The sequence below is a fragment of the Columba livia genome, chromosome 1 (genome assembly GCF_036013475.1).
Source record: "Columba livia isolate bColLiv1 breed racing homer chromosome 1, bColLiv1.pat.W.v2, whole genome shotgun sequence".
Lineage (NCBI taxonomy): Eukaryota > Metazoa > Chordata > Aves > Columbiformes > Columbidae > Columba > Columba livia.
In genome coordinates, this window is record NC_088602.1 from 100,521,807 (window position 1) to 100,546,571 (window position 24,765).

Below are 24,765 nucleotides of genomic sequence, written 5' to 3' on the forward strand. Positions count from 1 at the left end.
GCTGGACTTTTCTACAGTGGAAAATACTGTTGATTCATATTCAGCTTTTAATTCAGTACAACATCCAGATCCTTTCCTAAGGAACAGCTGCATAAACTGCTTTTATCCTTCCTCATTCTGTGTTTCTGCAGCTGTGTTTCTGCCTAGTTGTAGTACTTGCATGTGCCCACAGGGACCCATCACTTGTTTTTTCTTTGAACCTCTTCTCTAAGTTGTAAGCATCACTTTGAATCCTAATCCTGTCCATCAGCACTTCTCAGTTTTGTGTCATCTGCAGGTGTAACTGGCAAACTCATCTGCTGCATTGTCAAAGTCCTTAACTAAAATAATTAACAGGAAATATTATAGCCAGGAAATACTATGTTCTATACCTATACTATTGCTTTTTTTGTTTGTTTTTTTGACAGTGAAATGTCCATAACTACTTTTCAGGCAGGTCTGCAATTACACTGACAGAACTTATTCCATGGCACAGCTCCACTTGTTTATCAGCTTATTAGAACGGCACAAGAGAAAGTATCAAAAGGTTCACTTGAGTCAAGTTATAAGACATTAACAGATCCTCCTATATTCACAAGGTCTGTCACCCCATCAAAGGAGGAAATTATATTGGTTTTGACATTATTTGTTCTTGAGCCAGGTGTTATTCATTGTCCTGTCATCTCTCAGCTTTCAAACAGCAGAGCAATCATTTGTTTCAGTATTTTTAGAGAAATTAAAGGTGACCTGACAGGGCCAACAAATCCCTTATGTTGTAGGAAAATAGGAAATTAGGATTTTAGGCCTATATCAGTGTTATAAGCTGTGCTGCTAAGGCTGAAAGTCTCAGCTTGTCCCCTGTACAGTCCTTACCCAGAACCACGAGCGTGGTTACCTTATGCTTGCTTTGTACCTTTAGTTAAGACATTGATAAATGCTATTCTTAGGGTTGCTGATTTCTATGCTAGACTGGTGAACTATGGATAACAAATGAGACAGGTGGAACTTCAAAAGAAGCTAGCCCTGCGACCCGATGACCTGTCATTCTGTACTTGCCAAGAAAGAAGAAGTGGAACCTGCAGACCACTGGAACGGAAGGAACCTGAGGATATCGACAGTGATAGATATCGACAGTGATAGACAGTGATAGATTTTGCTTAGTTGCATAATACCTGTTAGAACCCTATATAATGACTAGTTATACTGCTGTATGATTGTCACTCTCTGAGGAGGTGACCCAACGCTGCTGTTCCTGTGAATCTTCTACAATAAATACTGCTCAGAGTAACCCACAAGAGTTCGAGTCTCTACCCAGCGCCTACCTACGACCTTTTTTTTCACCTTATTTGTTCTTTCTTCATTTTTGAAGAGTAGTATTGTATTTGTCATTCTCCAGTCTGTCACCTCATCTGCACCCCATCATTTCTGAAAGGCATGGCACCGAGTTTGTGTAAGGACTGGCTGAAGCATCCTACAAGGAGCTCAGACAGGTACCTGCCAATTTAAAAGCATTTTACAAAGTCAAGCACTTGAACATGTTTCATCTCAAGAAAAGGTGAGACATTGTCCTGTGGATGTGCTCCAGTGGCTGCAGAGAAGGTTAAAGCATCAAGCTTAAAACAGATGTTGAACTTCTAAAGCTGAAGTTAGAAGACACAAACCCTAAAACTCCATGTCCTGCTGGATTAATTTTTCACTGTCTAGGCAGCCCAAGTCTGATGTAACTAGCAATTTGGGTTCACTCTCTGTATGATTTACAAAAAATCTTATCTTCCTGATCTCATTAGTTTGATGGTCTGTAAAAAATAAAAAAACAAAACCAACCCTCTGAAAGTACTCTGATTCTTTCCCCCATTAACATGATTATTTTGTCATGTCTTTTATTGCTCAATACATTTCTTCACGCTTATCTGAGTCAAGCTACAAAATCCCATATCGCCATACCAGTCAAGTGAATTATTCTTCCAAGTATATATAAAGTAAATATCTTTGAACATCTTTTTGTTTATTCACTGGATATATTGTGTTAGAATACCAATCCTCTGCTTTTCGGCACCATGATTTGCTACCCTCCTCTATTCCCCACACTCAATATTCCAACAGCAAGAAATGTGAAGATTAATCTAATCCCTTTTGTTTTCCCTCCAACCATAGCACAATTTACTTCAGAATGCTCACTAATAGAGACATTATAAATATAACCCTCTTTCTTCATGCAGATATGTTCAGTTGCTATAAACACAGAAAAAAGCAAGGATAGAAACATGAACTGACATGCTTGGACTCACAATTTTCACATCTCTTTCCTTACAAATTCACCTACTGCGTCAGTCAGAACATACAGACCTCACTTCTTCTGAAGTCTGTTTTTTTAAAATTTTGAATTACTTGATTCTTACATTTATGTCTTCATAATGTGAACAGACTATCACTGGCTTGTAACTGATGTTCTGTCATTTTCAGAGTACTTCCCACCAACAGCTTACTACCTGTGATGCAGGTTTCTTTGCCTCCTCCCTTGTGTACTTGCTATGAATATGCTTTTGTGCTAAGGGGATGTAAAACGATAACACCAGCACATCGTTACTTATTCAGCGGTAATCTCTAAATGTATTTATCAAAGCTGCACAACTTACGCAATCTTGGCACACACTGAGCACTTCCACTGCCCATCGCTTCCCACAACACGACACTTATTGCAAACTCGAAGTTTGCAGGTTTGGCACAGGTCTCCTCTGTCAAAGATTAAGCCCAGGCTTTTCTGACAGCGAACACAGATCCTGCTGTTGTCCTGTTGACAGTGACGGCTTCCACCTTTCCTTCTCACTTCCAGAAGCTCATTTTTCAATTTCCTGGAAGAAAATAAAATATTTTAATTTGGAGATACAACTCAATGACCTGCAATAGCTTTTTAACAGAGTAAAATTTAGTGCTAAATACTACAGGACACAAATAAGTACAGTACATTTTTTATATATTTTCACTGTATTTTTTGACACACATATGACAAAGAAGAATAAGTCTATCTTCCACCTCTCAGACACACAGTCAAGAGGAAAATCTTGTGGTAGATCAGTACAAGTAACTGCAGACAGCTGAGCAGTTCTAGACAATTGGTAAACCATCTTTGCTTGTCCCTCATTGATAATTCAAGTCATGCTGAGCCTAGGTTGACAGCAGCTCGAAACTGAGACCACCCTGCGAATCCACAGAAGGAAAAGAATAAAATCTTTACTGTCATTAGAGTGCATTCAATACTATGCCAGTGTAGAGTTAGCTAGGAATGCATTTGCCATTCTGCACTGGCTATTTGAAGCCTAAAAAAAAAAACCTGAATGATGCCATTTCAATGCTGCCTGAATTGATTCCTTAATAAGAAAATAATAAGTGAGAAGTAACAAAAAACAAACAAACCAACAAAATTTAAGAGAATCAGGAAGGATGACAGGAGAAGCATCTTGCCCATCTTCCAAAACTGAGGACCCAAGCAGGACCACATCATAACCCAAACCTCTCACTAATAGCTCCTGGTACCTTGAGTCCTGACCTCAACTCCAGAGCTTTCCCTCTCACACCACAGCCTCTTGCTCTTATCTCTCCCACCCCGACCCACAGAACCATCTAGGTTGGAAGAGAGTATTGGAGGTCACCAAGTCTAAACTCACAGCCAAAGCAGTGCCAATCAGACTGGATTGATCAAGGCTTTGTCCAACTGAATCTTCAGTAACAGAGTAACTCCAAGTAAAGAGTCTACAATGGGAACTTGTTCTACCTCTGGGAGCTTGTTCCAGAAGCTAACTTGTTCCCATTGTCTCTTCTCCTTTCATTGTGTATCTCTGAAAGGAGTCTGGATCAATTTTTTCTATACCATCACACTAAGGATGTGAAGACAGCAATCATGTCTCACTTTTGCTTTATTTTCTAAGCAAACCCCATTCTCTCCACCTCTCCTTCTATGTCATGTGCTCCAGCCCTGTAGTCATCTTGATGGCCCTCCATTGAACATGCTTCGGAATGTCAATGCCCCTTCTGTTACGGGGAGCCCCAAGCTGGAAACTGTATTCCAGATGTGGTCACACAATTGCTGAATAGAGGGGATAACAGCCTCAACTGCTAATGTAGTCCTATATGTGGTCAAAATCATTATGTCCTCTTAATGCTTCACAGCTGAAGCTCCATCCACTCAGCCCCCTGGCTCCTCTTATCCTCTCATCCATCTCAACCTTCTCAATAAACAACCTACAGGTTCCCTGCTCTCTCCAGGAACTTTTCTAGCTTCCTGCCCCATCAAAATCTCTTCTATCTTAAGCTCTTCCATCCTTTCAAACCCTTCCTGCACTTCATTCCCCCAGAATACCTCCTTCCCAGGGCCTCAGCTCAGCAGCTGCTGAGTTCTTTCAGTTTTAAATGCCTGGGTGTTGCTGTGTCCTCATACCTCACCTTTCCCTATGTTCTCTTGTTCAAGCACTGCCATTAGTCAGGAGCCTCCAGACTCTCCACCTCACTGAAATCACAATCTCTGCATACACATAAGTGTTTCAAGGGGGATTTAAAAAACCTGGCTACTGGCTCCACCTAAAGATCAATAAAAAGGTGTGAGGAAGAAAAAGACTTTGGAAAGAATAAACCGATAACAGATTACAGGTTGCAGCCCAGTGAAGGAGGCCAGGAAGATTGCTTAGGCCATCAGGGACTAAGCTCTGACAGAATTAGGTTACTTGTGGAAACACTGCCTTGCTAAAAGGCTGGCTCGCATTTTGCTTCCCACTGGGATCCCCCAAACAACGGCTCTGCAGCAACCTGGCCTGTGGATGCTCAGCCTCTGAAAGCTTTTGAAAAAGGGCATACCCAATCCCTCCAGGCAGCAACTACAAATCCTGTCAAGCCTTTTCCTCTGCTGGCCTCAAACCAAAAGTGATTTCTTCATTCTGCTTTGGACCCTTCTCCCACATTTAATCCAAATAGCCTTTTTCATGCCATAGCCTTCAGAAGTGTTCTTGGTACTTTGCTAACTGTTCTTGCAGTTTATCAATTGCATCTTACATCCCCCTGTCTCCTGCAGAGATACACTTATTTACAGGTCCATGTCCATTTGCTGCTTCTGTCAGTCAGCCGGTTCCAAATGCAGATGGTTGACCTGCACTACAGCAACTGCCAACTGCACTGCAATATTGCCCTCCTGCGCAGGGAAGGTAAATGATCGCCACTTTTGCCACCCCCTCCTTGGATCTACCTCCTAAACAACCCTGCCTTCAAACAGCAAAAGTCAATTTATGTGCCTCTTCTGGACTTAAAACAATGATGGGGGGGGGGGGGGCACGGTTGGAGGGGGACAGAGAACACAACACGAAAAACTCCTGCTACTAGAATACTCTCACCACACCATTTAAAAACAGATAACACATCTATTCTCTTCAATAACAAATACACCTTTCAGTGCTTGTGAAGACATCTAATTACCACTGAGGTTTTGGTTGCATTTCACTAAATATTAAGCAACGTTCACAAAATCCTTGATGATTCACTGTCTCTCCTCTCCGCAGTGTATATTTGTCAAAGTACTGTGACACATAGCCCTTTTATTTTAGTACAGCCACCCTGAGTACCAGATGATCTCAGGGAAATTTGTTAAGATTGGATCATGATTTCACACACTGAGATGTATTGCATCTCTTTCCAGGTTCACCCCCAAAGCCCCCAGTGTCACAGCTGAGTGTACTCCTTCACCAGGAACTCTTAATCTGGCCAATAATTGGTGCTTTTATCTACTTTTTGTCTTCCTGGACCTTGCTGAAGTCATCCACTTGTCTCTGCTTTGGGTCTACCCCAATGAACAGTCCTCAGAGCTGCAACGGGGAACGCTGCTGTAGGGAAAATTTCAGTTTGCTATACTATTCATTGAATTGAACTACTGACTGACTGTAACAGAAACATTCACATCTTAAGAAAACAAAGAATGAAATGGTTCAAGGTCCAGGAAGAGCAGGAGTATACGGGTGAATCATCTGAAAAATCCACTATAACAGCCTCTAAACAACCACAGCCTAGCTGCACTAGTCCCACAATACTGAAAAGGGATAGTTAATGCAGCATGCAGCTGGACTGCTTACTTCTACTCCTGTTCCCCACAATACAGGAACCAGCTGTATTATAAACATCCAATTTCCTTTCCCATTCTAACATTTGAGCTCTCCTTAATTTTAAAGGAATCTAATTAACCATGCAGTTAGATATTTTTAATCTCAAATATTAAACAAGAATTAATCTGCATCGATCCACTCCTAGTAATATGACAGAGAAAATAAACTCAGCAGAGGGCAATTTAATGAGCTGTTGGAGAAAAATAATGTTATTACACACTAAAGTTTTTAAACCATGTATTACAACAGCTGTTTGATAGAAGATAGCTATTAAAGATAAATTTGTTACTGCCCAAGGATAGCAGAGTATTCAACCATTCTTCTAAATGTGAATTTATATTAAAGTCCCTCTAGTGTCTGAAAAAATACATTAAGTGCATTGCAGAAAAGTTGTGTTGTAACTAGTATTGCAGGTGACACTGAATGACTTAATCTAAGCTTTTCCAAATAAGGCCTAAAAGACTCACACATTATAAAATATTAAGAAGACTTAGCCTACAGTAAATCTGATGAATGACTCAGATCCTAGATTAAGTCCCTATAACAAGTAAATGTGAAGATGAGGAAAAAATGCAGGCAGTTAGGACTGTGTTCCTACAAAACCCAAACCAAGAGCAGCAAGCAATTGCAGATCTCCACACTGTTGCCTACCGCCTGCAAGAGGCACAAAACAGGTCCTAAAAGAGTCTGACTCTTGCCCACTGACGCTGAAAGTCATTACATGGTCAAAGGGACACATTCCCTCACAAATGCATCCTCCAGAGATGGAATATTCCCAAACCTTTATAATCCTGAAAAGATGACAAAGCCATGAGAGGCCTTACAGATCAATTTTTTCTTAATAGTGTGCTCTACCCAAGAGAACGTTTATTCCCCAAATACAGAAAAGTAGAATAGTTGTACTGCTGAAGGAGGCAAGACAGTCACTGCTCAAACCATTTAGTTAAATGAATACCACCATTTCTTCTAACTCTGTAAGCACAATCCACTTGCTTTGATCCAGATAACTTTTTTTAAAAAATACCAAACTGTGTTGTATTTTGTGTTTTGTTTTTGTTGTGTGTGTTGGTTGTGGGTTTTGTTGTTGTCATGTCTTGTTTGTGGTTTTGTGTTGTTTTGGGTTTGTTTGGGGGTTTTGTTTTTTTTGGGGTTTTTTTTTGTTTGTTTTTGGGGGTGTGTTGTTTTTCTCCCCAGCAGGATTTTAGAAAACTCCTTTTTATTTCGAAAAATTTTTCTACCTCATCTTCTTTCTCTTTTTTTTTGTTTTTTTTAACCTGCCAAATACACGATTCCTTGGTTTAACTTTCAAATGTCTCCTGCATCTTCCTTCTCCCCATTTCAAAAAACTTTTTTCATATTAAAAGAGGATGTAAAAGCAGCAGAATCCAGGTATTTCTAACTTCATTTTGCCATTCTAAAGTTCCAGACTTCAAAGAATCATAACAAATTACCGTAGAAAAAAATCTGCCCTCAACCAACTATAATTAAAGACTTCAGCAGGATAGTTTAAATGTGTGAGATTGCTCCAGTATTGCACCTGTTTTTGAGAAGGTTGTTTCCTGCACAGATGAGTTCCCACATCCTCCTTCTCAAGCTGTGCAGCTCTAACTTAAATACATTTCTTTTTCTGTGCAAGAAATGGTATCAACACACTTCTGGAGGCTGAGGGAGAAAGGAAAATCCCTCCCCAAACTGATTCCCAGTACCTCCTTCAAATTCAACCAGATTCCCTTCACTGTCTGACACACTAAGTGGAAAGTAACAGTAAATAATGTTGACAATTCACAAAAAGATGGGCTATTGCATTGTAAAATCTAGCTATTTGAGTACCTGAATTATTTTTTTAGGCTCTTATTTTATAAGCACAGATTTTCACATTTTGCCTATGTAGCAGATCTGTATGATAAAAAATGTCTTAAGAACATCAGAGTATGGAGGTATACTGGTGACAATGAAAGGAAACAGAAAAAGGCAAAGAAAGAATTTGCAAAAGAAAACTGGTGTAATGAACAGCAGAATGGAGTCCAGTGAACAGAAGGAGGTATGGGAACTGAAATTATATTGGATACTATAATGATGACAAACTTCCATAGCTGAACCTTTTTCTGAGTAACTCCTTCATCCTCTCAACTAAAAACTAAGATTAAAAAAAACTGCAAATTTCTTGTCTGTTTCTTAGTAGTCGTTGATAAAATAAATAGCACCCAGAATATGAAAATTAATCATCGAAAATTCTTTCACCAGCAGAGGATCTTCATTCTCAAAGAACACTGGAAAGCAAAACAGGTACCTCTAATCTTAGACTACTGACAACAGTATAGTAACTACGTTTGATAGAAAAGTCTCTGGTTCATAGAATAACAATGTGTTAAATTCATTTGACAAATGGGATAGCTGCAAGACAAGCCACCTCCTAACTTCCCATACATGTATGGATGAGCAATATGCTTTAATATAAGGACCTTTTCCTTCAAATATTTATATGCAGCTTTGCCAAAACAGACCATGTACTATACGCTATGCTATCTAGCAATAATTTTGTGCTTATAAACAAGTCAAATGTATACTCAGCAGATAGTCAATTCCCATTCACATTACTCACACTTATTTTTTTTCCTAAAGTATTTGCCTGTAGTTACCACATGGTGGTATCCACACTAACAGTTTATCCTATATTGTAATGAAGTTAATACCCTAAATTGCTTCTGTGGATCTCTTCAGACTGATAAGGAAAGGCCATTTTAGTTAACTGAAAAGACAGGAATGCTGACTTTCCTTTTCAACACAGATCTGGGGCTGGTGCAATACTTACACAACTTCTGGTAACCTAAATGCTGAGGGAATGATTCAAGTAATAACCCAATAAAGCCTTATCCTTGGAAGAAACCAGCATGATCCTTCTTTGTTTTCCCAGTTCAGTAATTATTACACTGGCAACTCCTCTTCAAAAAGCATGTATTCACAGCTAAAAACAAGTATTCACAGCTTTACTTCATAAAGAATGAGAAAAAACTTAGTCTTTTAAATGCTGTCTAGGAAAGCAGTCAAGGTAAGAAAGCAATGTACATTAGCAGCATGCCAAGCAAGTTTGCCCTGTGGTAGCATAATAATATTGAGATGAAGAGCTAGCTCCAAATGCAAAATGCTATGACCACCAGACCCAGTTCTTTGTAACACCACAGCTGGAGAAGGTGTGCTGGGGCTGCTGTCAGAACATAAATAAACCAACAACAATCAGATGAAACACACCTGGTACATCGTACATCCCCCTTTCAGCAAATTGTTGTTTTGATTAGGCATTAGTTTAATGACTTATGGCACCACATGTTAAACGTGACATGGGTTTGCACAGAAAGGTTCCCAAAAGAACAAAATTATTTAAAAATAGTACAAGGATGGGGAAGTAGGAAAAATATACGTGTTTCAGTTCAAAACATTCAGTTCAGAATGTCTTGACTGATTCTATGATTATCTGGATGCAAGTTTCTCTCAGCAACTCACATGTTAAAACAAACAAACAAAACAAAACAAAGCACCACCACAAAACACCCCTTCACCAAACTACTTTGTCACCATCAGAATGGTCAAGTTTACTATTTTTTAGCTCTACACTGTTTAAGGATTTCACCCAAATGATCTTCACATTTGAACACAATCATGATGGTAATTCAACCGACACCAAAAGCATCATAGAGCAACATTTAGAACACTGTAGGTTATTTACACAAGTAATCTACTAACAGCTTTAAATCAATAGTCAAAGGCAATTTCAAGTCACACAAGAGATGCACTTAAAGTTAAGCACATAAACCGTAATATTTGTTAAGCAGGTTGCTTATTTGTATTGTCAAAACTAGACCACAGAAAAAGTACTTGCTACCTTCTGTGTTTCTCTTGCTTGTATGTGAAATATTTGTACATCAAATAAAAATATAAAAACAGCCACCTGCACTCCAGAACACAAGTATCAACAGTGATAGTGAAAATAACTCTTAACAATTTCATTATTAGGACAGCCTCCTGCACTTAACTATTTCTTTCACGTGGAATAGGAAGACGTTTTCAAGTTACAATGGCTTTTGAAAGACTAATAGGAACAGAAAAAACAATTATCAAGATAAATCCAGAAAGAGTGGAACAGACTAATAAAAGCTCTTCAGTACAATGTACAAGCAAGCATCTTGCCAGAATGAAAAGTGCCTTGAAAATAAATACAAATGGATTTGTTCTTCTGCAAAGTCTCTCAATAAATTATATAACAGATTGCACCAAATGGAATTCCAATGACAAGAAATGTTCTTCTGAGTTATACTTATAAACCATAATTAAAGATATCCTTGCCAAGCTGTATTCAGAAAGAAAAGTTACGAAGCCTCCTAGGAAGAAGTTACCCGCCCAGTTCTTCATAGTTTGTATATCTTGGAAGTCTTTTCTAGACTACATTCCACCATTATCAGGCATAGTATGGTCTAGTGACAACTCTTCAAATACACTCTGATTCTGGAACCAATTGGTTCATATACAGGTGTTAGAAGTATGCATAAGCACCACACTGCATCATACTTATCCTACTTAGCATTATATTTCAGATTAACTTCATTTTCAGCCTTTTCTTACGATGCACTTTCCATTTGTGCCAATGCCACCTGTCGCTTTACTAAACCGTCTACCCCAGAGGTGCTTTGGTTTCTCACACTCAGTAGGTTTGGCAGAGTGACTGCCAGTGCTGCCAAAAAAAAAGGCAGAACATTAGGGGGTTTAAGACATCATTTTAAACAACAACAACAACCACCACCAAAAAAAAACCAACAACAAACCAAATCAAACCCTCAGGAGTTTCAGCTTTCCACTTCAAACTGGGAAATGACAGCAGTGAAAGCTTTCTGGGGGTTTGGGAAACTGCTGGTCTGATACAGTGTTGCACTTCATACTGATGCCTTTGATCACTGACTACTGGCACGTCACACATTTCCAAGGCCAACACCTTAGAAAACTGAAATACTCTGAAATGCTTATACTACTACAAAATAGAGCACAATTCCTGGGACAAACAGTGCTCCATCTGTTTTCTTGTGTTCTGTTTTCTCCTTCATCTGACAAATCATGAAGGAGATGAAATTACTAATTTGCCCACACTCCCATAAAGAAACACCTTTCCTTACAGCCGTGCAGCAGAAGCAGCAATCAGTTTTAGCCCACTCCATTTAGATGAGCCACTACATTTCCCAGTTAAATGGGCCCCAATAGGGGCATTGCGCTTAGACTCGGTTCTCTCAAGGTAGAAAGACTTCCAAAACCGGTGGCTAACTCTGCATGGATTTCCAAATAATCACTTTATACACAAAAGAAGCCCCAGCAAGTGCTGAATGTACATCTCCGCAGTGCACAATGTCTGAAAAGCTTTTTAGCAAAACAAAGGGAAGAACAATGCAGCCTGGCCTTGGAATATGCAGACAGAAACCAGCAAAGGCTGGAAATCTTCTCTTTGTCATCCATTATACTCAGCAGCCTTGCCAACACCTAGTGCTGTGTACATCCACACTAAACCTGTTCCTCAGAACCAGCTCTATATAAAAGTTTAAAAGGGCAGTGGGGAGAAGCGAGAGGAAGCAGCAACAGCGTACTGGAAAAGCATATGAACCTTTGCAGAATCAATACTTCACTGAACTAACTGAATTTGAGTCACCTAAAAGAGCTGACTCTCAGCCTGCCTCCACACATTGTTCTCTGAACTTTGATTTTTACTTTTTTTTTTTTCCCCCTCAGAAAACAATACGTGGACTCTATTAATACCCTGAGGCTTTACGTCTTCCATCAGTGTCTTTCGAGATCCATACCCAAGAGTTTCAATTTTATTTATTTATTAGTAAATCTAAGCCTCTCGAATAGTGAAGTGTCCCTCCTTCTCCCTATTCTGTAAGTACCGTAGAGAGAAAAAGGTCGCTATCTCACATTTGTCCCATATTTTATGGGCTTCTGTACACAGGCAGATACCTATTTTCTCTCCCTGTAACACCTTCCAAAGTTCCTCTCCCACAGTCAGCTCTGAAGGCACAAAGCATACAGCTCCTCTCAGAGGAAGAAAGTTTGAGAGCCTTATTAAAGCCTTCCATTCCTAGGGGGAAAATTCAGCCAAACCAGGCAAAGTCTTCAGACTCTGAAATTTAAAAACTATGGCTGTGTATTTTTGTACTTGTTATCTTTCTTACTCTTTTTTTTTTTTTTTTGCCTTGAAGCAATAGACACAATCTTCTGTTTACAGAGGGCCACACTAGCAAGCAATTATCTTTTTAATACACTTTACTTTGACTCATAATTAACTGTGCCACCTACCAACACCCATCCTTCTTCTGAGGCACCCAGAAAATCTTCACTGGCTACCACAAAAATAACTATGCTATGGACTGTATTTTTTAAAACAATAATGAAAAGGGTTACCTTATCCTTTTATCGTCAACTTTTTTCAGATACTCGTCTCTCTTCAGTACTCCCAATATTGTTTCCCTTTCATGTTCCAACAAAAATGACAAATTGATGATCTCCAAGTGCTTCGTCATGATTCTTCAATAGCCACTGTTTCAATGACTGCTTTGCCCAATCAATTCTTCCAATGATTTATTTGCACAAATCCAAAGGCACATTTGTGTCAGAGAAGCAAGGTCCACACAGTCAAGAGGTATGTTGAAAAATGCTCCTTTAAGTTAACCAAGTGTCAAGATTGTATTGCTTTTCCTTCTAACTACACAAGAAATAAAGGTTTCTTCTTGGTTTCTTCCTCAAGAAAGCCAGTCATTTCCCTGGTTAGCGAATACCCGTGTCCTGGACGACGCTCACCGGCACACTGCAGGCCTCCAGACTGCATTCACAAGCAGCTGCAGAATCAGCTTCCTGGCATAATTGTTGTTTGGAGCCACAAAATAGCTGGGTATATTCATTTCAAAGTATCTGAAAGTCAAAACAAAGAAGTGTAAGTGATTTTGACATTGCCATTGTAGTCTGATTTGAGAAAGGCTTAATCTAGTAATGGTTGGAAAGCCACCAAAAAACGCCATGCGGACTATCAGGGGCTACTTATACATCATGTCTTCTATGTTGTTGTTTATTTACTCACTAGTGTTTTATTATTATGCTCCCATGAGGGCTCTGCAATTTTCCTCCTACTGCAATACATTTAAATGACTATGTTCACTATGTAATACTTCCAGCCTAACAGTAATAAGCGTGGGGGCAGGAGAGGAGGAATGATTCAACTCATTTCCCTGAGATTACTTTAAGGGAAAACTACAAATTAACAATTGGAAGCGCTTCAGAGGACAGCAGTAAATGTAAGACTCACCTCAAAACAGGTATACACCTGCATCTCAGCAAGTCATCAATTACACTCACTTCACAGTCAATTTAGATAAATAGGAAATTTCAAGGAGGGATTTATCTACTGACTGCAGACATTTAATTAAGGATGACTGTTCTAGACATGCTCATTCCCCTCCAATAAAGACAGCAAGAACTTACAGTGACTTATTAAAATGTAGCCACATAGAAGTAAGACAAATTTCAGTGTGTTGGGTGCTCTTTTTTTTTTGGTTCCCTGGCTTTCAACAGTTTGGAAATATTTGACAAAGATAAACAGCAGAGAGAATTGAAGGAGTATTGTTCAAAGTCCAAGACAACTATGGGTATAAGGCAAGATACCCTTCTGTTTCTCTTCCTAACAAACCCTGAAGAAGCAAATACTGTTGCAAATGGCATCAAATGAAATTCTTGTGTTGCTTTTCACCAACTACTTCAAAATACAGGTTTTGAAATATGCCATTCCCCCAGTTATCTGAATATCAGTAAAGGATACAAATGTCACAATTTAAGATCAGTGGTGATTTTTTCTCATATAAGTCTTACATAAGCATGGGATTTTTTTCTGATATTTTGTAACCTGTTTCAACTAATCTTTAAAACTTTCAAATTAATAAAAAGGAATAAAGTATACACAACTGGCATATAAGTATTTATATCTATTTTTTTCTTCCCCCACCCCCAAATAAAACAGTAATATATATCTTACTGTTTCTGCAAATACAGATTCAACTATCAGTGTCACATCAGGTAAGAAAGTAAGGTCATATACAAACTGAAGGTATACAACAAGCCAATGCAAGGCAGAAACAGAAGTCAGGGTTACCAATTATCAGCATGCTATGACTGAAAATTGAGAAACAAACCACAGACTAGTACTTCTGATTAGATATTTATCTTAAACATATAAAAGCCAAATAATAAAAACACACACGGAAAAAAATTAGTTTGATTTTCTGCATTTATTTTAGTAGGAAAAACAAAAGACAAAAACACTGGACCATTTTGTTTACTCTTAAATTATTGAAAATGTTGTTTTTATTAATACCATAAAGCCAAGTTAATTGTAAGCAAAAGGAAGAAATCCAACATGTGAATCATACTTTGTTACTATCAAGAAAGCTTGCTTCTTTCCTGAACTGCCTCACAAAATGCCTGGTGAAAACTACTTTAATCCCACCTGGATCCTAACATCAGTGGGCAAGGGAGAATGGGGCATTGGCATAAAACTCTCAGAGCCAAGCTGTTCAGAAGTTTTCCTTGCAGCGGTAGCATAGATGACACACAACATTACTCTAACAGGCAGTTATTATTTTTAACTGAGAAAAAAAGCAAAGTTTTATGGAAAAATGGAAAACCAAGAGGTTAAGGGGAAAGAACCAGCAACACAATTATAAATTTAGGACAACAAAAATGTTGAAAAGAAAATGTCTCTGAGAGCACCATCACTGTCTCCATGATGCACTACAGTTAACTAGGATTCTTGCAGAAAAACAGTGCAGTGGTACAACAAGCAAGCTAACAAGAGCACTCTACCTTGTAAGACGTATTCTAGTATTGACAATTCTGGGAAGAGAAAAAAACACTTCAAAAGATTAACTTGACATCTGGCCATATTTTCTGAGCTTTTTTCTTTTAACTCTAAAGAGGTTATTACTCCTATCAGACATGTGAAATTCACAAAAATTCTGTTTGGCTAAACATATCACCCACCCTTGAATGTCCCAGAAGATTTTTCTCTCAATACAGGGAGGCACATATGAAATTCAAATTTACTAAGGTGACATACCATAATTGGGAATCCAATTATTTCACTTGCCATCAGGAGCATCAGGTCAAGTATGCAGACTCCTGAGCACAACTGAGCATTAATTAAGGATAATGAGATCACAAAATGTCATATTCAACGGACTTGAAATTTAAGAGAGTGCTACACCTCTCCTGTGCCAGATGTAAACCAGCTGAAAGATCATCCCATTAAGTTTCTTATAGCTTTCACCAGTGAGGAAATTCTAAACCACAGAACATGCACCATTGGCAGCAGAGGCAACACTTGCAGGTAGAAAGCAGGTAGGATCTAAATCCCACATGACTGGGGATCCTTCTGAGCCACAGACCAACAGGCAGTCACAGCAACCCCTGCCTGTGCTCAGGAATAGGTGGGAAAGAGTTTGGCTTTAGGGGCCAGCACCAGAGGTGGCAGTAAGAGGTTTGAAGGCACAGAGAGTGGAAGCACACAAGAAGAGGTTAACGAAGGAGAAAATGGAAGAATTATTCTTACTTCCCACAGGCACGACCTGACATTGCAACTGATGTCTGAGTTACCATTTCTTTCTATGCCAGATGAGACTGGTTTAAAAACACCAGAGCCGACTCGCTGGACAGTGGTCTAGTCAACAAAATTCTGGTATCTCATGCTGACAGCTGACCTTTTAGGTGAACTATATGAACCTTGAATAGAAATTATTAAAATCTTCTTTGTAAAGACAACACAAGCTACATTAGAGCTTTTAATATAGAGAATAAAGCAGAGTATTATGATGTTTACCAACCAGACAGACCCAAATTACATGAATGTTACACATATTAAATGAAAGATGCTTGTAGTAAAACAACTTATTTATAGAAAGACTATAATCAGCTGAAGTTTTATTTTATTCACAATGGTTTTTTTTGCTTGCTTTCTCTTTTTTACTGAACGTCTCTGAGAATAGGTCCTTCAGTCCCATTTATGATAAAAATATTGTGGGTTTTAACTGTGGGATCTGGCAATTGTAAGAAAATACAATTTTACCTGGTTATGTGTTCAACCAACTCTATGTAGGTTAAAAAAAAAAAATATCTTATGAGTTAGCAAAAATATTATCCTGAAGAGCTGGCATGGCAGCCTGTTTAATGATCTCACGCTCAGTATTAGCCAGACGCAAAAGCCACCAATGAGAGTCTTAAAAACCAGCATACTCTAATTTCCCATTCTGCTTTGATGGAGGAACCCAGTTTCCAGTACAACACTGAGCCCGTTGGCAATACAGCTTTTGTGTTCAGGGCTGCAGGAACATATCTGATGCTGAAATAGGACAGTTTTTCTATTCGCCAGCTATCCAACATACGTGTACCAACCAGCTAATTGAGATTCAGACACTCCTCACCTTCTAGATTTTCTTCTGTGCTATAAAATTGCTACTCTACTGAAAAATAGTAGATTTACTAACTAGACACTGCCTAGTTGCTGAAGCTTCAGCAAATATCTCAAGAGAAGATTGTATTTCTTCAGACAGTATTCCTCCCTAATACATTGCACTTGTGACCTCTGCCTAGGTGATATTCTCTGCCCCAATGCAGCTGAAGTACTAGCAGCAGTTAACTTTGCTTAAGCCAGGTTTCCCCAGTTCTTAGATAAGATTACTCTTGCAAGACTGTCTTTTAGGACTAAAGATAACATGGGTATCTTTACCCTACATGAAGCAGATTTAGTGAAAAATTCCATGTCCCTGCATCCTACTTCACTCCTGCCTGATTAGCCAAATTCTGTGTTGAAACTCTGACAATACTGCCTTCGTTCTGCCATGTGCTGGTACAAGAGGAACCCAAACATCCCCCACCCGCACAGTAGGAGACCATCTGGTTTAGCTCCCATAACTTTTGTGCTAAGTGGTGGGCATTTCTGTTGTACACATAGCTGTTAAACAAAAGGAACAGTGATAGCAAAACACACTGGAACATTTGCTCTATGTAAAAGGAAACTAATAAGTAACGAGATACTGTTTTTAACAGACTACCACTTAAGACTTCCCTGCTTTAGAGAACAGATGATTAGAGACCAGGCTTCACATTAAGATTTAATAGGAAAATCTGTGCTTCTCCGTTCCTGCACTACTCTCTGCTCTCTCTCTACATAGTCCAGGATAAATCAGCTGACAAAAGTTGAATTATGAACCAGTTTAGGGTTTAAAAACAAAAGAAGACAGCCAGCTTTTAGAAAGTGACAATGATCCTTTTAACAGCCTTTTGATGTTTTATTAAGCAGCCCTGTGGCTGGTTAGGAAATTTAGTTGTTTTCACCCTAAACTGAGTGAGGATTTCACAAAACAGCATTTGGAGAACATTAAAATGCAGATTAGGACACAAAGAAAAATGCAAAGCCCCCTAATAGGATGGGGTTAGTACTAATTTACATTCAGTCTGTTGACAGCACTTATTTCTTAAAACAGATCTAACATTGGACTTCCAAAGGAACTAGTTAAGGAGGAGGAATGACTACTGTCATTGCCACATGTGTCCTCCTGAACCCAGCAAATCAACAGCTTCAGCTGCGCTCCAGAACACTTTCCCATCATCTCTCCCCCATCTCTTCAGGAAGGAGAGGAGTCATCCTGCCCCCAGGAGACAGAGCTGAAAGGAAGACAGAGGAATTACCCACTTTTCTTCAATGGCGCTATTATCAAATTGCTTGATGCAAGAAATTACTCCCACTGCCAAGCCATTATGTTTACTTAGCCAGAAGCCAATATGTGGAACGATTTAGTGACTCAGCAACAGAGGCAGCGTTTTTCATGTGCACTACTGTGCTATAGGAACCGCAGCATCACCTCAAGTTCCTGGAGTGCCAGCGCCTTCAGCTACTGCTGGTAGGAAAATCTTTGCCTACAGAGCAATGCTGTTTGCACTACACATCTTTACTAACACAGGTGCATCTGGGACAGGCACAAACAGTATTTTCATACTGGTAAAGATACTCTTACCAACAGTGGCCAAATGCAGCATGGTGGTGTGGACTGTAACTGACTTTTACCACGTGAGAAGCTGAGATTTGTTGTTTCTCAAAAAGGCACCAACCACTGCCCAAACCAAAGCTGCATAAGGCATAAGAGCAGCGTTTAAACTCAGCAGGAGCAGGACCGATAGCACTGCTGCCTCTGGCACATGCATCAGGAGGCCACAGTTCCCACCTTCCAGCTCAGCCCTGGCACTATGTATTCATTTGCATTCATATTCACAAATTTAACAGGCTGAATCTGGATCCAGTGCACCCAGCTTTGGCACTCAAATTAAAAGAGACATGTTTCATAAATGCAGCGCTTAAAACACACCAGTGTTATGTGTCCCAAGTTCACTCATGTAGGAGTCCGAAAGGAAATTCAAAACCAAGATAGCATCACTAGGTAGCCACCGAAAGATGCTCCATGTTGTCATTTATCTTTTCTGAGGCCCACAGCTGTATGTACAAGCCTATGATTGGAGAAGGGAGGGAAGGACTGGCACCATCACACCTAATAAAATTGCAGACAGACAGACAAAGGTTCCTGTCATATAAAGAATCCTTAAAAATATGAAGTTTACCATGTTTAAAGTGTAACGGCCAACTCATCTCTCTTCCTGGTTTAACTAAAGCATACCACTTGCAGAATGCCATACACAGGAGCAAGAAAAACCAGCTTCACTTCTCAATGATGTGTTTGCAAAGTGCACACACCCACGCAAGCAAACTAAGTGCCAGCAGGAAACACTTGTTACACAATATCAATACATTTACAAGCTAAGGAAAAGCGACTCAAGAAACTGAAGTGGCAAGAAAATAAAACCAACCTGAATTTGTTGAAAGTGATTTTGCTTAATGGCACTTGGATTAGACTGGCTGAGAGCTCTAGCCAGTATAACAAATCAAGTAGTAAACCAACAGATTATTTGCCTAAAAAACAAACTTCAAAGATCTTTAGATATAAGAGCTGGAAGATTATGAACTGAAAAGTTACATATTACTGAGATAAAGGCTGAAACTCTAATTTTTTGTGTCTAATCCTCTGTGAGTCATGTAGTATGTTTGACTTCATAGTAGTAAGAAACTCAGATTCACTAAACAAAAAAAAATTATTTAGAAGCAGTTAATTTTTTCGGTCAGGCACAATTCCAGGTTGCTGGTGATGTTTTGGCAAAGCTGTCAAATACCTACAGGACTGCAGATCTCTCTCTAACCACAGTCAATGCCTTTGAGCTACATCTAGTTTCTAGCACTGGTGTAATAACATTTCAAAACCAAAATTGTGTTAAAGCTCATTAAGTCTACAAACTATTCCACTTTACTCTGTAAGAAGGAAGTAAACTAATATGCCTGACTTCTTAATAAGAGGCTAAGACAAAGCTCAGTGCCGCCAGCCTCAGCATTCATCACACCATTCTCCTACTACGGGTCTCCCTCTACTTGTTTTACAGCCCTCATGCAAATTTTCAAGTAACATGAAAAAGCATATTTTTTTTTAAATAGAAATTATGTTTTCTGTTGCCTTGCTGTAGAACTTCAGGCTTATCCAGCTCTTCAAACAGTCAGGTCACATACTGCATGCAACCGGGAACGCCAGTAAAAGCTCCCTATGGAGCACGATGCTTTGTTGCTGCCCCAACAACCTTGTGCTACTTTTTGAGTGTGCTATGCTGGGAGAAAGGGAGAGGAGCAAGTGCAGAACAGACCAGAAGTAGAGAGTACACCAGACAGCGTTCACTTGTGAACACAAGCCCACGCTCCCCAGACATCCTACAAAACAATTAAATGAGAATTTAACCCCATAGGTGATGCTTTGGAATAAACAAATATTTAATAATCTTCTCTATATTGCACTAGTGTACTTACAAGCAAGGAGTGGAAAGAATGACACAACAGAGTGGCAACCTTTTTCTTTTGTTTTGCTCATCATTGAGTAAACGTGGTTCACTTACCTGGCTGAGCATCTAACCAGAAGAAAAGATACTTCCCATGGCAAGAATGGAAATAAAATTCAGTGCATCTGCTTGCAAAATTAAACAAACCAAACAGATCTGAATCAAAGAAGGAAGGAAAAATAGTTTTGCTATTGTTAAACAAAAAACATCTGTGCAATGTTAAGTCATTCACGAAAATATTACTTAAGGCTTGAGTCATCTCAATTTTACTGCTTAGTCACAGCGTATATGAAGGCAGTATTCATTCAGCACTGAACTTCCCTTAATATGTTTAAGTTATTCCCTGCGTCTCTATACTTTCTGTGATTAAATTTAAAGGGGTGAACCAAGGTTTAGAGCAGATTTACACACAGTTGCAAAACAAGTTCTAATATGCATCTTACAGGCATTTTTTTTATAGCTGGACAAATTATAAATATAGCTAAGACTCACAGTTATTAAATTTAACGAGTTGAAGACAGTTTATCAACTGTTTACTTGTAGAGAATTTCTAACAGCCTTTCCCCACATTAAAATAGGCATCACCTGTGGGAGAGAGAAATCACTTCTTGATATTGAGTTCTTTTAGAAATATAAACTAAATACAATGATGGCAAGTTTCCTAACCCTTCTTTCTAACCATTCACATTTCTTACAGTACACCCCTACAACTATGAACCACAGTGAGTTTAGAAGAAGTTAGATTGATACATATTATGTTATGACATGATTATATTTGATACCAAGATGCATGGGAGAGGAATGAAGTAGCACACCAAGGACACCTGAAAGCCTTTGTCGTTTCCCTCACTGGTCAGCAGCTGCTGCTCTGGGATCTAGTCATGACCTATCTCCATCCTCTTGAAATTCTCTTTCTTCTATCCAATGGGACTTGTGCCTGCTCTGGGCAGCAACCACCATGTGTAAGTGTGTGCAAGATCTGTACTGCAGCACTATTACAGGAAGCTTCATCTAACATGATATAGGAAATATGTAGTAAAACAAGAGGTTTACATTCATCATGTTTCTTTTAGATATAGCAAGCAATTGACTGAAATATCAGTATGTTTTCTTGACTTTTTTCCTCCAACAGAACTTTCTCATCAGAAAACACCAACAGGTAGGTTCCACAGAAATGGATGAGGATTCTTCAGAAATTTAAGTTGAAATTTGTTTGTAAGTCTTCAAGTTCAAATGTTCTCACTAATTTGCTGAATTAAGAGCAGGTGCCTTGACTTTATCAAACATTTCATTTTGCAGGAAGATTTGCTACTATCAATCTGTGGTTTGGTCTGCTTGACATAATTTTGTCATTGACTTTGCCTTCTTCATGAATGAAGAAAAATGAAATTATCTCTGAGCTTTACAAGAGAATTGCAGGAAGATTGCTGAGGAATTGCAGCTGTGTGGCTGCAGAGTCAGAGGGAACTAGCATTTAGAAGAGCAGCCATTTGGAAAAGCATCCAGCAAGCCAGTGAAATCCCCTCTGGGTTTGCGGAGAAGGGAACTCCAGACCTCAGGTGCAAATGCTTTGAATAAGGAAATGTTCATGTAGGTGTGAGAGGAGAGAAATCCAGTCCTCCATTACTTTAGACTTCTAGATGCTAAGTGCTTATTTGCCTTTCTGCAGTAAGAATATGGTGTAGCAGCATTCATTACCCACTACACCTGATAGTATCTTTCTACTTGATTAAGCAAAGCAACTTTTTAATGAAAATATGTCTTTGTTTTCACACACACCATAGTTATATAATCATTCATTATATGACTTATCTCTATAGAGGTGTGAAAAATCTTTAGGAGGTTCATCTGCCCAAGGCAAGGGGGCACTGGTGGATGTTGAACTAGATGATCTTTAAAGGTCCCTTCCAACTCAAACCATCCTATGATGCTATTCTATGATCTCTCTTATTTATTCTGACCTAGTCATCCCAGCCCCATGACAAAAGCAACAGAGAGAAAAAGACATTTCTAGGGCATGACTCAGCTCAGCTACATGAGAAGCTTTTAAAAAGGTCAGAGAAGTCCTTGTACAGTAGCATCCATTTCTCTTTACTGACTGTGAAGGGTATGCAGCATGATGACCTCAAATGCAGGCATGCAAAACACGAGAGAATGCATCCTTCTTCTCATTTGCAGTATAAAATGAGCTATTCACAAGGACACTGGTCCAGAAACTGACCACAGCATATAAAACGCTTAATCAGAAAATGGGATGAGCCTGGAGTGTTGTCTTGTTTTGTTTTTCATTAAATACAATGCTGCAATGTTTTTTTTTCCTACCAACAGCAAATAAAGATAATGGCTTGCTTAAGTCTTGCCACAAAATTCATCAGTGTGTTGTCCTAGTGGGTCTACCTCAAAATGAGCCTGGCTAGGAAGTCTGTATTTGTAAACATATCAGTTTCCAAAATTTTTGTGGCAGGCAGGGAAAAAAAAAACAAAACAAACCCACACCTCACAAAAATCTAGTTAGAAAATGTAATCTCACTTTCACACGTTACACTGTTGTCTGTCTGAAGCCTGGGCTGTGCATCAGCTATTAAGAGTCCCGAGGATGACTTTCAGCAGGGCAGAGGAGATAGCAGAATATTGGAAGGCTTCCCTCTGCTTCCCGAGGTGATAATTGTAACATAAATGTCTATCCAAGACAGCTCAAAGTAACAGCACAAGGTCTGTGGGGAGCAGCCATGCGTATCATCTGTGACTGAGGACCAGAACTCAGTGAAAAAAGAACTGCACCCTGCGGTCTGATCTGCTGGAACGCCAATGAATTTCAATGAGCAACTTCAGCAAAAGCCTATATAGACTGCCTGACAGCAGCATACACAGGATAAGCATAATTTTTCATACACTGTTGTGCTGGTTTGACTGGAAATGGGTTAATTTTCTCTACGTACTTGGAAACCTTTCCTTTTCATAGCTAGCACGCTCATTATTTCAACTTAGTTTGAGAACAAGAGATAACACCCCAGCACAGAGCTAATGTTTTTAATTGCTCTGATCTGAGAGCCAAGGACGTTCTGAGCTCTGCCCACAGACATGAGGCATCGAGGAAGGGGGGGCAGAGATGGGGCAGAACTTGACTGACATCCATACTGATCAATAAAAGTATTCCACCCCATTAGCGTCATGCTAATTTTTTAAGGAGAGTTGGGACCTTCCAGTCTCTATCTCTCTCTCTCTCACTCTCTTGGGCATTGTAGCTCTTGCTTGCTCTGGGGTACAGCCAGGTGACTTTGGATTGGGAGTTTTTGTTCAGTCTTTTGCCGTTTTGCAGAGGCCTCTGAGCCTTTCTGTCTTTTTTCCTCCTCTTTCTTCTCTTTTTGGGACCAGGTGCGGTTTCCTGGGACCGGCTGCTCAGCGTGTTCCTGAGGAATTTGCTTGAGTATCTTTTATTTCTATTATTTATTTATTTATATTTACTAGTACTGTATTAGTATTTTCTTATTTTATTAAACTGTGTTTATCTCAATCCAAGTTTCTCCCTTTCCTTTTGATTCTCTTCCCTGTTGGGGGGCAGGAGTGGGAGGGTGTGAGTGGCTATCGTGTTTGTATTGCTAGCTTGGGTTAAACCATGACAACCGTATAATAAGCAAAGTGACAGATTCCTCCAAAAATACTGTTCATCAAACAAAGGGAACACCTGGCATGGTTTTCTTTGCCATTTTAAAACTCTTTGCCCTCACAGCACAGCCCAGCCAGTGCCCCAGATGTGTCTCTCCTGAGAAAAGGGCATGCAGCTGAAGCTACCAGCGCTGAACAGACGGTCTGGCTTCAGTCTGGTTTGCACAAAAAGCAGCAGTAGAGATTTGGCAGCACAATCTTCAAAGGGGCTAGCAAGCTACAGCCAGGCACGAGGCTGGAGAAGTTCGAAGCTGCACAAAGAATCTCTGCCTTGGAAGTTCTCCAAACTAGAATGAATCACATGATTATAACTGCTAAAGATTACTTCATAGGACATAGCAGAAGATACAGACTTGCATTGCAGAAATACCATACGAGACCTGTGACCTCGACAAGTCTCCCTTAGCGATCTGACTTTTTCAAACATAAAGGCTACCTAATGTATGCTATACCATGATAATTTAATTATAAGAAAAGGATCACAGGCTCTCTCATGTATCCTTCTGGCCATGACCTGTTAAGGCAATTCCAGAATCACAGTATCACAGTATGTTTGGGATTGGAAGGGACCTCAAGAGATCATCTAGTCCAATCCCCCTGCTGGCGCAGGAACAACTAGGTGAGGTCACACAGGAACATGTCCAGGCGGGTTTTGAATGTCTCCAGAGAAGGAGACTCCACAACTTCCCTGGGCAGCCTGTTCCAGTGCTCTGGCACCCTCACTGAGAAGAAGTTTCTTCTCAAATTTAAGTGGAACCTCTTGTGTTCCAGCTTGATCCCATTACCCCTTGTCCTATCATTGTTTGCCACCGAGAAGAGCCTGACTCCGTCCTCGTGGCACTCACCCTTTATATATTTATAAGCATTAATAAGGTCACCCCTCAGTCTCCTCTTCTCCAAACTAAAGAGACCCAGCTCCCTCAGCCTTTCTTCATAAGGGAGGTGCTCCACTCCCTTAATCATCTTCGTTGCCCTA

The 24,765-nt window shown here is 39.6% G+C and overlaps 1 protein-coding gene across 4 annotated transcripts in view; it reads right to left on the reverse strand.

Moving 5' to 3' along the window:
* The window catches only part of SYTL5 (synaptotagmin like 5), an 87,295-nt gene that overhangs the window by 42,893 nt on the left and 19,637 nt on the right, over positions 1-24,765 (reverse strand). For all 4 annotated transcript variants that reach the window (XM_021286553.2, XM_021286555.2, XM_021286554.2 and 1 more), the window contains exons 2-3: positions 12,558-13,064; positions 2,616-2,831 (exon numbers count right to left, since the gene is read on the reverse strand). In XM_021286553.2, coding sequence (XP_021142228.2) covers positions 2,616-2,831; positions 12,558-12,676 — 335 coding nt within the window. In that variant the 5' untranslated portion in view covers positions 12,677-13,064. The remainder of the gene's footprint in view (positions 1-2,615; positions 2,832-12,557; positions 13,065-24,765) is intronic.